Source organism: Cricetulus griseus, chromosome 2 (genome assembly GCF_003668045.3).
Source record: "Cricetulus griseus strain 17A/GY chromosome 2, alternate assembly CriGri-PICRH-1.0, whole genome shotgun sequence".
NCBI classification, from domain to species: domain Eukaryota; kingdom Metazoa; phylum Chordata; class Mammalia; order Rodentia; family Cricetidae; genus Cricetulus; species Cricetulus griseus.
Window position 1 is genome coordinate 96,852,992 of NC_048595.1, and position 18,377 is coordinate 96,871,368.

Below are 18,377 nucleotides of genomic sequence, written 5' to 3' on the forward strand. Positions count from 1 at the left end.
CTTCCTTTAAAGGAAAAAGAAGATCTAACCCCCAGGAAGATTCTGATAATGTAAATGACCCCTGACCTCTCCACATAAAGCCTTTTCTCCTTTGCCTGCCATCCTTGGAATTTCCCTCCACAAACAAGCTCCCACTATTACATAGAGTGACAGAGATAAGGGGAAATATTTGGTGCCGTAACCAGGCACAGAATGAAAGGAAACTTTGTTCACTGGCCTAGTCTTTCCCAGCCTGCATCCTGTTCCCAGCTCTGCTCTGGGTGGCTACAGCATGCTAACTCAGTTTCCCCTCCTGCTAGTGTGATCATTCTAAGTTGTAGAGGACCTGTTGTACTGAGGGTCCCCAGCCCCCACCTACAGTATGTGTGTGTCAACCAGGTTCCAGACTGGGTGAGGTGACAGCTTTATACACCAAAGGAAGAGGAAATAAGAAACACTCTCAAAAGCTGAGTAGTGGTGGCGCACGCCTTTATTCCCAGCACTTGGGAAGCATTGGCAGGCAGATCTCTGTGAGTTCGAGGACAGCCAGGGCTACATGGAGAAATTCTGTCAGGAGGGAGGAAAGAGGGGAGGGGAGGGAAGGAAGAGAGAGAGAGAGGAGAGAGAGAAAGGAAGAAAGAAAGAAAAAGAAAGAAAGAAAGAAAGAAAGAAAGAAAGAAAGAAAGAAAGAAAGCCCCACAAGGAAATGTCCAGCCTGGATCAGAGCCATCCCAGTAGTCTGTGTCAGGGACCTCTGATGTCTGTGAAGCTGTCACTGTAGAAGCCACAGATGTCTGGTGGGGCTCCAGGGACTGATGGTGGCAGCAGAAGGGAGAAAATTGCATTCCCAAAGGAGTGAGTTCTCCATCACTGGCAAGATGCAAGCCAAAAATCTCAGAGTTGAGCAGGGAAGGTGTGGAATGGGAGGCAGGGAGCCAGGCTGGCCCCAACTATCTGGTCAACTCTGGGACTCCGTGTGCCTCCCTTCTTGCTTCCTTGTGCAGTGTCAGGCCCATCTAGAGGAAAGGCAAGTAGATCTGGCAGATAATTAGATTATGAGTCAGCATGGTGGGGTGCAGGATACAACAGACTCTCTGATTTCATCTAGTTACAGAGGCATAATGTATACACACACACACACACACACACACACACACACACACACATGGTGGGGTGCAGAATTCATCAGACTGATTTCATCTAGTTATAGGGACATAGTGCACAAATTTGCACGCGCGCGCGCACACACACACACACATACCATACACAAACTCACTGCCTTGAAGTAAAGGAACATGGCCACTTTTGTTCTATTCCAGCCCTGTCTGAGCCCAGGACACTTTTTTTTTTTTTTTTTTAATTGCAGACCACTTAGATCTGAGTCTGGCTCGAAGCAAGGACTCAGTAAAAGTTTTCATTCTTTCAATCTTTAATTTCTGGCTTTCAATTCGCTATATAGTTTGCTATATTGAACTTCTGATCTTCCTGCCTCTACTTCTCAAGTGACTGAGATAACAGGTATGTTCCTCCACACCTGGATTTCCGAAGTGCTGGTGACCAATCCCAGGGCTTCATGCATTCTAGGCTACCTACCACTCTAGCAAATTAAGCTACGGCCCCAGCCCAGATCTCCTTATTTGAAACAGGTGTGTCTTTTGAGTCACTTTGACCCAGGCAGGATGCCAAGGACTGCATCGATATTAAAGCATCTTCCAAATGAAGAAACCAAGGGAGGTCTCCCAGCCTGTGTGTGGTGGGGTGAAGTGTGAGCCTGGCAGGTGGGCTTCCGACCACATCTCTAATGGTTGCATGTATGGTCCACTATATTTCCTAAGTAAATGGAGCCCTTTTCTCCATTCTCCCTTCAAGGCTCCCTGCGGCCTCAGGAGAGCAAGCTGGAGGATGTTTATTCCCTTTTATTAGACGAAGTACAGGAGCCAGGGCTCTGCCTTCTCCAAGGGGTCAGGGGTTGGGAAGAGCCATCACTGTCTGGACCTAAGGGAGAAGGTTCATCAGGCATGTTCTGCAGCACAGAAAACACCTCAGCCACTGGGGTCAAGAAGACAAAGACAAGAGTGAACATCAATGGGGAGCTGCCTGTCCTGGCCTCCACCTCTTAAGGCCAGGAACTGTCTCTGAGGCTCAGGAAAAGCAGGAGATTGGGAGCTTCACAGGGAAGTGGATGGAACAAGTGATGCTGTCCTGTCCACCCAGGGAGACTGGATATGACCCACCCACATCTGCCCAGAGGGTGGTGGTGAAGAGGGAGATGGACAGTGGCCCTGAGGGATGTCACAGATCCTAAGCAGGATGAAGAGCAGTGGTCCTTCAAGTACAGTTCCAGACCAGCTGCTTCATTGCTACAGGAACTTCAAAATGTGGGTTCCCAGACCCAGAAACTGTGAGGTGGTGGGTGTGGTGCCCATGTGACTAGAATCAGCTCTCCAGGGATTTCAAATGTCAGACCCCAGCAAACATATGTAAGCCAGGTGCTGTCACCTCCCTCAGCCATCCGTCCTGGGGCAGAAGCACCTCCTCCTGGAGACACTGCTATCTTTTTCTTGAACTCTTCACCCCCAGCTCCTGGCTGCTTGCAGTTGAAATCTGGCAAGAGAAGCCTGCAGGCCCAGCCTTCGTGGAGGATCTAGGAAGAGCCCAGGAGGCTGATAGCAGAAGGTCCTGCCAGCTGTTGCAGGCCTGCCTGGGGAATTAAGGCTGACCAGCAAGCATTTATCTCCATGGTGACCATCGGGTGAGAAAGAAGCAGGAAGAACTTCCCCTCACCCTCCTTGTGAGTGAGGGCTGAGCATTGAGATGTTCCTATCTGGGGTCTCTAGTCACAGGATAGTCACAGGGTCATCCTGAGCCCAGCCAAGGATGACCTCAGACTTCTGCCCTCTGCAGCTGCTGCAGCAGCCAGCCTGCAAGCAGTAAAACCTGCTGATTTCCTCTTAGACCAGCCTGGCTTGAGGAAAGAAAATCTCCTCTCAACACAGGGGTTCTAGTTCCCTAAGGGCAGGCCTGAGGCCCCTGCAGCTCTGCTCATGTGATGACAGCTACACTTACAAGCCTTGATAACCTCTTTCTCTACAGCCCAAGCCCTGGCCAGCTGCAACACCCTCTACCACACAGGTACAAGCCCAGACCCTCTTGCTTCTCATGCTCACCTACATACCATGCTGGGCCTGGTGGTGCAGGTCTCACTGGGGTCCCTTCCCCTTTCTGCAGGCATACTTCTGCCTTGAAGCATCCTCCCAGTGTTCCTCCTGATTCCTTGGGTCACTGTCTGCTGCTTCAGACTGCAGCTTGGTGACTGGGGCTGTAAGGCATTTGTTTAGCATGCTTGAAACCTGGGGTTCAGCCCCAGGAAAAAATAAACAGATCTCAGCTCAGGCCATTCAGCCTTGTTCTCCAAGAATGAACTTGGTTTCCTGATGTCTCCCACATCTCAGTCAACTGAACACCCATTAGTTTGACTGTTTCCACTTTGTCCTTACCTCTGGCCCATGGCTCCCAGTGTGGCACCAGGCTCAGAGGGCAATGGTAACCTCTGATAGGGCTGACTGTGAGCCACTGATCCTACAACAGGCAGTGATGGCTACTTGTGGGTTCATGGGGGTCTGTGGCTCAGTCTAGGACAGAAGCTGCAGGACTTCAGCCCTTCTGTGTCCCCTGTGGGACTTGAGCAAACATTTTCCCTGTGAATACTTATGGGCTTCTCTGCCCAAAAGTAGATCTGGAGGCTATGCAATCTGTTGGACAGGGTGCAGAGGGTTGGGCCTGCAGGGTTGAGCCTCCAGGAGGCATCTAGGAAGCTTCTTGGTGACCTTGTGGCCCGAAGGTCCCAGATAAAGAGCATAAGGGCCAATAATCCCACATAGAGTTTGTCTTGGGGCCTCCATGGGATAATAAATAGTAAAGGGTTCTATTCTGGGTTTCTAGAAGGTTGAGGCTGCAAGGAGTCAGGTCTCCATGGACTCCATGGACAGCTGGTGGACAGTGTACTGTCCTCATGGCCTTTGGAGTATTGTAGGGGATAGTGTAAGCCACACCTGCTAGAAGCTGGCTGCAGGTGTGCCTAACCACGCCCATTAGGGCGTGGTCAAGGTGAGGTCAGTATGATGTGTGATAGGGTTTAAAGGGACAGACAAGGCACATGGGAGCCCCTTCTCTCTGGCCTCCCTGCCTTGCTGCCCCTGGCACGCTCTGGCTTGCGTTTGACTAGTGTTTTTCTAATAAAGGATATCTTAACCTCACCGGTTACTAAGCTCCTTCATTAGAGTCTGTGTCACATGCAGGCTCCAGACCCTCTGTACATCATCCTCATTGGTGGACAAGTCAGTGGAATGACCATTAATTGAGTGGATGGAAAAGCAGAGAGGAAATGTATCTGTCCAAGGTCACAAATCAGCATCAGAGTTAAGACTCTCCAACCTGCCTAGCACATGCTATGAGAGGGACAGTCACAGCCTCTCTGCTCAGAGGGCCCAGAGTGACATTTCCAGCCAGGGTTCAACAGCCACTGCCTGTGGACCCTTCGGTCTGTGGGTGAGCAGAGCAGAAGGGGGAACCATTTGGACTTGATAGTCCTGTGGATGGGAGGAGAAAGGACAAGGAACATCTTCTATGAGCCTGGCGAGTGCAAGACAATCTGTTTACATGGCCCTAGTCCTGCAGAGTCTGTGGGGTGAATAATAAGATAGGCTGTTGGCAGTGCTGGGGTGGAACCCAGAGTTTCACACATACTAGGCAAGCATGCTACAGTATAATGTTACTTATATGTATGTTTTCAGGGCTGACCATTGGACAGACAATTGGGGTGTTCTTCCCTAGGGAGGACCACCTCCCCACTCCTGGCTTCCCTCGGTTGCCCATAATTCTTTGTGTAGGGCTGAGGCCTCATGGGCTTTTCCCCATATAGTTTGGAATGTTCATTGGTGTCATCCTTGTTCAGCCTGTGTTTGGAAGGTCATTTTGGTAAGTTTTATGGGTGTATCTTCTGATGCTATTAGGAGAGCAAAGGTCTTAGAGAAAAATCCCTGATCCTTTGGCTCTTAAAAATCTTTCTGCCTTCTCTTCCACAATGTTCCCTGAGCTTTAGGTGCAGGATTGTTTTGTTAATTGGGGCTCCACAACCCTGCATTTTGATTGGCTGTGGTTTCTGTCGTGGTCTCAGTCTGTTACAAAGAGAAGTTTCCTCGATAAAAGATGGAGTTCTCTTATCTGTGGGACTTAAAGATTGTTGTTAGAGAGATTATGTTGGCTTGGTAAATTAATGGCTGTAGATCCCTCCAATAACAATAGATTCACTAACACTGCGTAGTTGACTAAGTCACTAGTACCAGGCATGATATCCCTTTTGTTAAGCCAGTCTTAAATCCAATTAAAAAGCTAATGATTAATGCCAAGGTATGTGCCACTACTGCACAGGGTTATTGTGCCATGGTAGCCATTGAGGTAATTCATAAGTGCCATAGCCGCTGTGTGTGTGTGTGTGTGTGTGTGTGTGTGTGTGTGTGTGTGTGTGTGTGCGCGTGTGCGCACTCAATGTATACAGGTGTCCACAGAGGCCTGATCTCTTGGAGCTAGAGTTACAGGCTGTCGTGAGCCACCAAAGTGGATACTGGGAATAGAACTCAGATCCACTTGAAGAGAATACACATTCTTAGCCCCTGAACCATCTCTCCTGACTAAAGTCTTGAACTTTTGATCCTCCTGGCTTGTAGCTGAGATTACAGGACTATTGAACAACCTGTTAAGAGGCTAAGCTGGACATGATGGGATCTCCCACTGCAAAGACAGGCAGGAAAATCCCTGTGAGTTCAAGGCCAGCCTGGTCTAGATATTGAGTTTCAGGCCAGCCAGGGCACTGGGGATACTAAGGCAAACCAGCAGAGTACAGGTCTTAAACCTGGTCTTAAACCTCTCTCCCTGCTTTGGCTACCCCACCCCCAGTATGAAGATGAGTACTTCATATAGCAGGGTGATCTGAAGGGGGAAGTGTCATGCTGGAACCTGGAGCAAGAGGAGGGCAAGAGGCAGGGGCATCCTCAGAGCCCAAAGAGTGCCAGCCTTATGGTTTCATTTCAGACTCTGCAGGGAGAAGCAGTATGTGCCAAGGTGGGGTATTCAAAAGACTTAGTGTTCTGGGGGGCAGGGCAGACAAAACAAAGTGGGAGAACATGAGACCCACCACCCAATTCCAGCAGAAACCTTTGAGAAATAAAGGTGACTCTGACCCATGGTGGGACTTAAGGGAATGCATATGTGAGAAACAGATCCTTCCCCAAGATTACAATGACTAAACCCTGGGTCTTAAACAGGGGTCTGGACTTGCAGAGGATCCCTCAGTTATCTGTGGAAATGCTCTGCCAGCTAACTCTGGCTCTGGGCAGTCAGTTGGGGGAGGAGGAGGCTCTCCCTAGAGCCTAATCTCATCAGGAAGAAAGGCTTTCTCTTGGCTGCCGCCAGCCTCAATCTGTGTTTCCTATGGGCCTGCAGGAGGCATCTGTGCCAGACCAGAAGGATGGAGGGGGAGGGGAAGCATCCGATGGGCCTGAGAACTGAGCTGTGTACTGTGTCCATTTGCTGGCTACAGGGTACTTGTGCCTGCATTGGGATGTTTGATGCCATGAAGGGATCCCCAAATCTGGGCTGTGTTGATGGGCAAGCCCAAAGGCTTCCCCAACTCTTCTTCACTTCCCTGAAGGCCTCAGCACACAGAGGGAGCCATATAAAGCAGCAGCTCTGAACCTGTGGGTTGTGGCCCCTTGAGAGGTTGCACATAAGATATCCTACACATCAGACGTTCACAGTAGCAAAATTACAGTTACGAAGTAGCAATGAAAATAATTTTATTGTTGGGTCACCATAACATGAGAAACTGTATTAAAGGGTCACAGAATCAGGAAGGTTGAGAACCACTGCTTTGGAGGCTTCTGTTGGGCAAAGCTGTTAAAATCAAATGACAACTTTCAGGTCCTCTGTTGGCTCCCCTCCCCACCTCCTACTGGGTTACTTTATTTAATTTGTGTGGATGCTGGGGATTGAGCCTGGAGTCTTTAAATTCTTTCTTCTTTATTAAATTATTATTATTTTCTCTTGAGACAGAGTTTAGCATACCCCAGGCTGGCTCCCACTATGGATCTAGCCAAGGATTATCTTGAATTCCTGACCCTGCCTTTACCTCCTGACACTGGATTACAGCCCTATTGCACACAGCAGGTTTTATGTGGTGCTGAGGATGGAACCCAGAGCTTTGTGTATGCCAGGCGAGCCACATCTCCAGCCCCTGGTTTATTTCAAAGTCAGCCCCAGGGGCCATATCATTTTATCTGTGCCTGTTAAGCATGTATCACTAAGAGACAGACTGACAACCACAGTGTTGCTGTCACCCCAAAAGACAGCTGGTGACGTCGTTGTTGACTGTTGTCAGGGGTCACCAGGCAGTGACAAAATGAGTTCTTGAGTTTAATGACAGGGCCCTGTGTGGTAGAAGGAGAAAACAGACTCTGCAGTTGTCCTCTGACCTCCACACACGTGCATACTTACACACACCAAATACATGAATAGAACGTAATTAAACAATTAAAAAACTTGTCAGCCAGCACTCAGGAGGCAGAGGCAGGCAAATCTGTGAGATCAAGGCCAGCCTGGTCTACAGAGTGAGTTCCAGGACAGTCAGGGCTACACAGGGAAACCCTGTCTTGGAAAACCATAATAATTACCAGTCGGGGGTCATTCTGCTTGTTCAGCTGCTTCTGACTGGCTTTCTGTGGCTGAATGCTGTGAATTAGGGTTCCAGCTTGCTGTGGAACTCCATGTTGCACATCACCCGTGAGGTCTCTTCCAGTTTGGACAGATTCCATTGGCCTAGGCCATCTGTTGAAGAAACAAGGCAGTTTTTCAAATTTTGTTGAGACAAATTTTGTTTGGTGAGACAGGGTCTCACTCTGTAGTCCAGGTTGGCCCCAACTCAAAGCAACTCCCCTAACCCCCCAGCCCCCCACCCCTGAGCTGTGATGGAATTAGGGGCATTTGTCACCAAGCCAGGTAGCCTTTCTGTCTTGGTTGTTGTTGGATTTGGGGGATTCTGTTTGTCAGTCCTTTTCCAAATACACCTCCCAGGTACTCCCCATTCATCAGGCTGCCTTTTACCCCACCGATAGTGTTCTTGATACATGGAAGTTTTAAGTTTTTGCTAAGTCATTAAGTTCAGATTGTCTGGTTTTTCTCATGTTGGCTGCTTTTGGTCACTACCAAATGTAGCATCTTGAGTTTGGTCTTTAATCTTTCTAAATGTTTTATATAGTTTTATTCCTTTGTTTCATTCATTTTGAGTTGTTAGAACTACAAAAATTCAACACACAGGATTTCCTGTGTCCTAGAGCTTGCCATTTGCTTCCTGGTGAACACTCTTTGCCCAGCTTGGTGTGTAGAGTACCACCAACTCAATTGGCATTGGGTTCAATGTTTGGCAAGGCCTCTTTGTAAAGATCAGGTGGAATAATGGCGGCTTTTTTACCTCCTATGATGCTGAGATGGATCATGGTTTCAGGGGGCCGTCAAACTTTTGGGTCTCAGACTTGACTCCAGAGCATGAATGGTGGAGAAGGCTAATTAATAGCAGGATTTGCCCTGCACCCTGGGGTGCCAGATTCTGTCAGGGTGGGGCCCAAGAATGTACAGTGTTGGCAAGTTCTCTGGTGATATCACTGTTTGGAGACTCTGCCATGAGCCACTGTGTTCCAACCCTTGTAAGTTTCACTAAATGCACACGGGAGTCTTCTGGGGACCTGACAGTATGCTGGGATATGTTTTTTGTTTTGTTTTGTTTTTCAACTTGTTTGGAGGGGAGATAATTCTGTAGCCCAGGCAGGCCTTGAACTTGTGTCCCTGTTGCCTCATCCTCCCAAGTGCTGGGAACAGGCTTGAGCCTCTATGTCAAGCCAGTGGTGGGATTCAGTCGATCCCAGTGTTCTGAGTCACCAGCCACTGCCAGCCCTATTATCAGCCCTCAAATTCACCATAATTTCTCTTCCCACACTTGGCACTTCCAGGAAAGGGGTGACCTCGGAGAGCAATAACCTCCAAGAGCAGTGACCCAGATATTCCTTTCTTGCCCTCAAGCCCTAGGCACTAAGTAAGCCCTGAGCCAGCCCTGGGTAGAGATTGGTAATTGAATGAAATCATAGTCACCTCTCTTTACAAACCTTCTGGAACGTTCTGCTTTGGAATGTTCTAATCTCTGGTTCGGGATGCTGGGCTTGCTCATTTCCATAGCTTTCTCTTTCACAGGCAAGTTGTCAGAGTCAGGGCTCCCAGGAACTTAGCCATCACCTGTGATAGAGTGACCAGCTTGTTCATCTGTCTCTGGGACATCTTCAGGTTTGGGGGTTTTGTTTGTTTATTGTTTTTCTTTCAGTCCTAGATATTAAACCCAGGGCCTTGCACATGATAGGTAAGTGTCCTGCCTCTAAGCTGTATCCTCAAACCAACCTGTCGTCATTGTGTTTGTTTCCTGAGATGGGATCTCACTATGTAGTCTAGGCTAGCCTCAAAATTGTGACAATCGTCCCCGCACCTCCCCAGGCCTAGGATCCAGATATCAAGCCACCATGCCAAGCTCCTTTTGTCATGTTTTTATTTCGAAGCAGACTCTTACTACATTTCCCAGGTTGGTCTTGAACCTGAAATCTTCTACTTTGGCTTTTTAGTTATAGCACAAACCTCCTTGTCCAGGGAGCCGTCCATGGTCCCTAGCAGACAGGTTCAGTTAGTCAGTTTCCTGAGGAACCACCAGGTTTCTTCCTACTTTGAAATGGGGGGTGGGGGAGGTCCTAGTTGTCTGCATCTCTGTGACACTTGATATCATTGCTGGCACTAAGTAAAGAGGAAGAATTGTGACATTTGACATCATTGCTAGCTGGAGAAGGCAGAATTAAAAGATGCCTAGTGGCAAGAAGTTGTGGTTTCAGTCAGGACTTGGCCTCAGATTGAGACACTCTGTGTTGAGAAAACCTTTACCAGAAGGAGCCAGGACCTGTGGTTTCTCCTTCCCTGTGAGAAGACACCCTGTGTAAGAGCTGGGGAAGCAGAGATGTTGGTACATAGCTTGGACCCCAAAAGGGCTACCTGGGGCTCTCCAATTGGCTCCGGAGCCAGCTGCCCCACCCCATGTGGTATAGATTGGGTCCTCACTGGGAATTCTGGGTGCGTTAAAAAGAAACTTGGCCAAAGGACTTTGCAGGTGAAATAACTTTCCGTGAAGGCCTGATGGCTTGAGTTCGGTGTTGGAACCCATGTAAAAAGCCAGATGCTCTAGGGCACATGTGTGCAGCACTTCTTTGGTGAGATGGAAGGCAAAGACAGGAAAATCAGCTGGAAGCTTGAGAGCCACTGTGGCACATAGGGGACCACTGTGACATCGTGGTAGAAATGACACCTGCTTCAACAAGATGGAAAAAGAGAACCGTCTACCAAGAATTGGTCTCTGATCTCCATGGAGAGATTTGTCAGCAGAATTGAGGCCAAGGTCAGGGTCATGATGCACTCTATTAGGTAAGCCAAGAATTTTAGTCTGTGTGTGGGTGCACGCCTATTGTGTTAATTCTTGGTCTTTGAAGATCACTTTCAAATAAAGTCGTTTGGTTTGGTTTGGTTTGGTGAGGCAGGGTCTTGCTGAGTAGCCCAAGGTAGCTTTGAATTTGATGTGTACCTCAGGCTGGCCTTGCATTCACTGTTTAGCTGGAGCTGACTTTAAACCCTTGACCGCATGCTGGGATTTGGCAGATGTTACCACACCTATCATCTTGCCCTCAAATCTCCCTCTAATAACCAGGCTAAGATAGAAAGTGGCTGTTTAGCCCCTCCCACAAAGCACTTACAGGGAGTGGCCTCTGTGCCCACAAGGTCAGATTTTAAGAGGAAGAAACAAAGGATGTGGAATGTCTCTGGAAACAGCAGACTCCGGCCCAGCCCACCTGTCATCAAACCAAATCAGGTAAAGTCGTAACTCACCACAAGGCCGCCTACAGTGGCACTAGGGAATACTCCATTGGATGATTTGTGCCCCTTCCAACTTGGGTTCCATGTCAGCTGCCTGCAGGGCTGGATGAAGAAGGGGGCCGAGGAGAGTAGGAAGGAAAATCTGTTGATTTCCCCCCACATTCCCCACCAGCCACGTCACCCACACAGGTGCACATGAATATGCATGTATATCACAGGAAGAGGTTCACTTTTGACTTCCCACAGTTGCTGCTCATACTGGTACAATTTTGGTCACGTGGCTTCCCCTGGCACCCTCATTTCCCATCCTCAAATAGGGATAGTACCTACCTCTCAGAAGGGTTGTAGGGAATGAGACAGTTCCCTTCATTCCATAGCCAAATGTTGGGAAAGAACCCCTGCCCCCGTGTCACACCTAGAGTCAACTAAAGCCCTTTCAGGATGATTTCCAGCCCCCAGCCTAATCCCATGGCATCAAGCCACTGGGCACACACAGGATGGCAGTGGAGTGGAAGCTGTCCCAGTAACACTCCCGAGAAGCCTTCTGTGGAGGGAGGTAGGCCCTGCCTGCAGTCCAGACAAGTGCGTGCTAGCAGGGGAAGTGAAACTGTTGCTCCTGAATTGCTGAGTCATCAAAGCCACACAGGGTCCCTGAGCAGAAGGTCCCAAGCACAGCTGGGACAATGCCAGCGCCCCAAGAGCTCCCTGATGAATGCAGGGCTCATGCACAGGTGTGCACATAGTTACACAATACAGACACTCCCATGCTGCGCACAGAGGGCCTGGCCTTACTAAATGCCACCCTCCCCCACTTCTGTGACCTCTCCCCCATTTCAAAGGTGTGGACAAACCTTGACAATAGAAATAAGGACTGGGGTGGGGCAGATGGGTATGGCAGTCACATTGCTCTGCACTGGGTGGTTTCGTCTATGGAAGCCAGTGGCTCCCTTCCCAGAGGTGAGACACAAGTCTATGAGACAGGTACTTGTGTTGTCCCATTTTATAGACTAGAAAATGGGTACCCCAAGGGTTAAGTCATTTATTTGTCTATCATAGTGAGACAAAGTTGGAATTGGAGGCCAGACTGGCTGGCTACAGAGAATATACCGGTTCTCACTTAGTTGGCAGGAGAGCTTGTTTGGTGGAAAGAGGTAGGGGATGGGGGCTATAGCAAATATTCTGTGGTCCCTCTAGTTTGGGGGATTCATACTTGAAAAAACTGAAAAGCCTTAATGTATCAGCAAACAAATCAATAATAATGCCTGGCAGCCTCCTCCATAACCTCAGAGATAGCCTGTTCACCTGACTGTTCTTCATAGCAGACCACTGCCTTTGTAGAATTGGCCACTGTCACCAGGCTTGGTGGCACAACCTGTAATCCTAGCATTCGAGAGGTTAAGGCAAAACAATAACAAGTTCAAGGCCATCCTGGCCTATACAGTGAGTTCCAGGCCAGCACAATCTACTTACTGAGACCTTACCTCAAAAAGAGTCAGCAATGAAACCTGACTAGCTGTGCCTGTTAAGCAGTCTCAAGTATGCCCCATGATGAGGCAGTGAGCCTCACATCATTGGTCCCTCCCTCCCCTGCAGATGTCATGGCACCCCCAGTACCGCAGCTCCAAGTTCCGACATGTCTACGGCAAGCCCGCCAGCAAAGAGAACTGCTACGACTCGGTGCCCATCACACGTAGCGTCCATGACAACCACTTCTGTGCTGTGAACCCCCATTTCATCGCTGTGGTCACTGAATGCGCCGGCGGGGGAGCCTTCCTTGTCATCCCCTTGCATCAGGTAAGGACCCTACTGATCACAGGGCCCAGACTCCTCCTATGGGACAGATGGAAAAAGTAGGGAGTCCAGTCCGGATGTGATTGAAGGTCCGGCCTGCTTTCCTTTGTGTGAGCTTTTATGTCCCAGTTCTTTGAGTCTTGGTTTCCTTCTTGGGGAAAATCCTCATCCTGAGAGTTGAACACTCAGCAGCTGGCCTAGCCACTTCTAGGATCTTCTCTCAGCCTTGCAGAACACTCAGTGCTCACTCCAGATTTTTCTCTCTTAAATGAAATACAATTATTAGCACATTTCTGGGCTCATGAGAATGAGATTGGGAAAATTGTCCAAGCTACCTCCCCTTGCTGAGATGTGGAGATGGGAGGCACAGAAACAAGTGTTGGAAAAGCACCTATGTTGGAGAGGTAAACAGCCGGCAAAAGGGGGAACACTTATCCTTAGAGTGAGCAGTGGACCTCGAACCATTGCTGTTAGTGTTTAGACCCACAGAGTGATAGCTTCATATGGATCACCTTAGACTTTGTGGGATACCAGTACTGAGTCTGCCTTTGGCAGACCCTCAGAACAGGCCTGGAAGGGGGCAGGGCTCCCAGGCTGTATTTCTACCTCATGGTAGAAGAGGCTGGGAAGCCAGAATACAGGAAAGCAGCCCACACTTAGATCAGGCAACTGGGAAGCCCCAAAGACAGTCGAGCAAGAGTCTGCTGAAAGGCAAGAAGCACCTGGAGCACCGGAGGGAGGACCTGCGCAGTCAGAGCCCGAGTGAGATGAGTTCAGAGAACGTGTTCCTCCTCACAGTACAGCAGGCTTAGAAACTAGTGACAGTAGACAGATAAATGAAGCTGGCTATCCTGGCTCATTTGAATGTTTGCTTGCTTGCTTTGTGACAGGGTCTCCTGTAGCCCAGCTCTTGAACTCTGTGTATCCAAGGTTGGCCTTGACCTCATCCTCCTAAGTTCACCATCTGAGTATGAGTTACATGTGTGTGCCACGTTTCCAGAAAATTTATAAGCCAGAGGGGGAATCAAAATGAAAATTTGCTTATTTTGTTATTGTTTACTAATTTATTCAGTGTGCATGCATTCCTCTGTGTGTACATGCATGCTCACAGCGCAAATTCGGAAGTCAAAAGGCAGCTTCCAGGAGTCAGTTCTCACCCCCAACTTGTTCAGGTGTGGGGGGTCTCCATTTTGGTTTCTACCACAATGCAGCTTACTCTAGGCCAGCTGGCCCTCCAGCTTCTAGCTGATTCTCCTGTCTCCTCCTCCTGTTCCCTAGGATACAGATGAGCAACACCACATTCAGCTTTTTGTTGGTTTTGGTTTTTGGTTTGGGTGGGGTTTTTGTTTAATTTCTTTGCTTTTTCATTTTTTTTTTTTCAACAGGGTCTCACTAAGTAGCCTTGGGTGGCCTGATAACTTCCTATGTAGACTAGGCTGACTTTAATCACAGAGACCCACCTGCCTGTGCTTCTCAAGTGCTGAGATTAAAGTGTGGGTCGTCACACCCAGCACTTTAGCTTTTGTTTTATTTTGTTTTTTGGAGACAGATATTCTTTGTGTAGCCTTGGCTGTTCTAGCTCTGTAGGCCAGACTGGCCTCAAACTCAGAGATCCGCCTGCCTCTGCCTCCTGAGTGCTAGAATTAAAGTTGAATGCCACCACTGCATGGCTAGAAAATAATTTTAAATGGTAATAAAACAAGAACAAACAAACCTGTCTTGTTGGGCCATAGTGGTGCATGCCTTTAAGCCCAGCACTTGTGAGGCAGAGGCAGGCAGATCTCTGTGACTTTGAGGCCTGTCTGGTCTACAGAGTGAGTTCCAGTACAGCCAGGAATGTTACACAGAGAAACCCTGTCTCCAAAGTCCTGAAAGATAAACTGAGCAGCCACTGGAAAGACTAACTGACAGTAAGAGAGACAATCCAGAGGTGCCAGGAGTGCAGAGGCAGCACAACCCAAAGGCAGATCTGTGAAGGCCAGTAGGCCCCTGACATGAGCAAATCATGGGGGGCAGTGATCTGAAAGCATGGGTGAAATGGGCAGACTCCTGGCATTCCTGATTCACATAGGAACCAAAAGCCTGAACAATCCTGTAGCCATTAACAAACTGAGAGATAAAACACTAACCTCAAAAAAACAAAACAAAACAAAACAAAAAAAACAACGGAAAGACATGGTATGGTAAATGTTGAAATAGAAAAGAAGATATTTGCCTTTAGAGTGTGTGTGTGTGTGTGTGTGTGTGTGTGTGTGTGTGTGTGTGTGTGTGTGTGTGTGTGTGTGCTGCTGCGCATGTGGAAACCAGAGGGTGTGTGTGTGTGTGTGTGTGTGTGTGTGTGTGTGTGTGTGTGTGTGTGTCTGCGCATGTGGAAACCAGAGGTGTTCCATACCTGAACTGGACTTGTAGTTGTTAGCTGCCTGATTTGCATGCTGAAAACCAAACTCTTAGGTGGATCCTCATCTCTCAAACCCCACCCCTCACCCCATTTTGAGACAGGGTCTTGCTCTGCAGTCTATGCTGGCCTCAGATTCACGGCAGTCATCCTGCCTCTGCCTCCGGAGTGCTGGGATGGAAGTGTGAGCCACCACACCCAGCTGAGGGCAATTGCTTAATAAAGAACTCAGTTCTTAGGGTTGAGGATGTGGCTCTGTTGGTCTAGTTTGTGCTAACTTGAATAAAGCCATGAGCTCCATTCCCAGAGCTGCATAAACCTTGCATTGTTGTATACACCTATAATCCCAGCACTCAGAAGTGAGGTTACCAGGGTTAAAAGTAGGATCATCCTGGATGCCATAAAGAGACTGAGACCAGCCTGGGATTCACGAGGTCTTTAAAAAAAAAAAAAATCACTTCCTGAAGCCACACACCAGACACCTAGTTTGATTCTGGATGTAATCCTAGCACCTGAGAGGATGATTACCACAAAGCTTGAGGCCAGCCTGAGCTACAAGAGACCCTGTCTCCAAATAAATAAATAGCCAGAAGGAAGAGGAAGCAAGCAAGTGAGTGTGAGAGTATTGTTCATTTTGGTTGTGAGCCTAGCCTTTAACAGCTGAGCCATCTCTCCAGCCGGAGAGCATTGTTCATGTTATTACCAAGTGGGAAGGCCCTGTCTGTATCAGTAGATAAGTTACTGTCCACAGTTCTTTACATACACAACATGTAACTGCATAAACACAACCTTACATTGAGATTACAAAGCACAGACTCTGAAAATCCCTGAAATTAAAAACAGTTGTACTATAAGGACCGAATAATTAAGTGGTGAATTTTCAAAGGAGAGCAAGTTAGGGAATACCATGAAAACCAAGACACTAGTTCCGTCCTGCAGCAGGGAGTGGCTGTGACATCAGGCAATTCAAAGGTTCCTACACTGTAGTGATGGCTCCTGTCTTGTCCTAGGAGGCCCCGGTCATGTTTATCTGTTGATTTATTGCCCAAATGTTCATGCAACTGAACATTTCAAGTCCATGCACTCTGGGGCATGTTTGTCGCATTTTACATATATAAATACACATAAGAATAATGCCAGGGCTAGATACCATTACAAAGTCCTTTGAAGCTTTCCGGAGGACCTGAGTTCAATTCCCATCACACACATGGCAGCTTATAACTGTCTATAACTCCAGTTCCAGCAGATCTAGCACTCCCACACAGACATACATGCAGGTAAAACACAATGTACATAAAAATAAATAACTTTTAAGAAGAGAGAGAGAAAATAAGATGAGACAGCCCATTAAAAAAAAAAAAAGTCCTACAAAGCTTTCAAGAAAGTGATTAAACTGTTATGACCTCTTCCAGAAATAGGGAAAGAGACAACTCCCTCTGGTGTTTTGGAAAGCCTTGTAACCGTGATTCCAAAACCACACAAAGGGCAGACTAAGCATTGAGCAGATCAGCTGCCCTCCAGATGAGAAATGAAACCTGACTAGCAAAGATGTTCTAACTGTGCAGACACCTCTGGGCTAGGAGTGTGGCTCAGGAGAGTGCTTTCTTGCCTGCTGTTCCTGAAGCTCCAGGTTCAATCCCAGCACCCCCAGAAACGTCTATAATCCCAGTGTTTGGGATGTGGAGGCAGGAGGCTCAGTCTTCAAAGGTTACATAGCAAGTTCAGGGCCAACCTCAGATACATGAGTGAGATAGGGTGTTTCAAAAAAAAGGAGGGAGGGAGGGAAAGACGGCAGGGAGGAAGGATGCAGGGAAAGGAAGGAAGGAAGGAAGGAAGGAAGGAAGGAAGGAGTTACATCTGGGTCAAGGTGGATTTATTCCAGAATCTAAAGGCGGCTAGACTGGAGAGATGGCTCAGAGGTTAAGAGCACTGACTGCTCTTCCAGAGGACCTGAGTTCAATTCCCAGCAACCACATGGTGGCTCACAACCATCTGTAATGAGATCTGGTGCCCTCTTCTGGTGTGCAGATATACATGGAAGCAGAATGTTGTATACATAATTAATAAATAAAATCTTTAAAAAAATAAATAAAGGTGGCTTGCTAGGAAAGACATCATCTAACAGCTGGAAGAGGGCTCTTACAGTTATCCCCATGAACGCAGAAAGAGGTTGGCTAAGACTCCATTTGAGCAGTTTCAGTCTGCAGTCCACTGGCCCTGTTACTTTGGGGCACATACCAGACAACTCTACTCACCATATCACCAGCAAGCAACAGACCAGAGCCCACCATACCTTTTCTTTTGTGAGACAGGATCTCCCAGTATAGACCACACTAGGCCCAAACTTGAAATCCTCCTGCTTCCATCTCCTTAATACTGGGAGATTCTGTCTTTTAGGGGCATGTCCCCAGCAGCCCAAAGACCTCCTGTTAGGCCCTACCTCCTCAAGACTCTACCACATCCCAGTCACACCTACCTGGGACCTCATCTTCAGCAGGGACCTTTGAGAGCCACTCCAGACCCAAAGTGTAGCACTAGGAATAAAAGGTAATTGTGTAATGCTGTAAACCACACAGAAAATTTGCAAGTGCGGTTGAATGAACTCCTATTTATCTCGCATGTGGCTTCCCAGTCATTAACCTTTGCCAAATTGCAGTGAGCGCTTGTGTGTGTGCGCGTGTGTGCTTGGAAACAGTTAGAGATCTAACCCTTCACCCCTAAATACTACCCATCAGTCATACACTGTAAGAGCAGGACCGTTCTTTTACATACTACTTCCTGGAAATTTAACAAGCTGTGATGGTGTGAGACCATCCAGTCCAAATTGAAATCTCACTCATTGTCCCAACCCTTACACCTTTCTTCAGCCTGATCTAGACTCCAATACAGGACCACACATTATATTTAGTTGTCATGTCTCCCTGTTGTCTCTTAAGGATATTAAGTGTTTTGTATTTAAGAAGCAAAGGCCAGTGTTGTTGCCGATTGTGACTAAATTTAGATTTGTCGGGCTATTGCCTCATGATTAGACTCATTTGTGTATTTTCGGCAGGAGTATCATACACTCAATGTTGTGCTCTTCTGGTTCATCGAATCATGAGACACTAGTGTTCTGGTGCCCACTGGTGAGCTGTTTGCTTTGGTAAATAGTGCTAGCATGATACACATAAAAGGATAGTTGTGAGCACCCTGTTGAAAAGTAATG

The 18,377-nt window shown here is 47.9% G+C and overlaps 1 protein-coding gene across 2 annotated transcripts in view; it reads left to right on the plus strand.

Moving 5' to 3' along the window:
- The window catches only part of Coro2a (coronin 2A), a 53,830-nt gene that overhangs the window by 11,277 nt on the left and 24,176 nt on the right, over positions 1-18,377 (plus strand). Inside the window, exons 1-2 of one of the 2 annotated variants that reach the window (XM_027403141.2) lie at positions 5,512-10,981; positions 12,580-12,780. In XM_027403141.2, the coding sequence (XP_027258942.1) occupies positions 10,754-10,981; positions 12,580-12,780 (429 nt within the window). In that variant the 5' untranslated portion in view covers positions 5,512-10,753. Of the gene's footprint in view, positions 1-5,511; positions 10,982-12,579; positions 12,781-18,377 lie in introns of those variants that run through there. The other variant, XM_027403142.2, reaches the window with a different exon arrangement.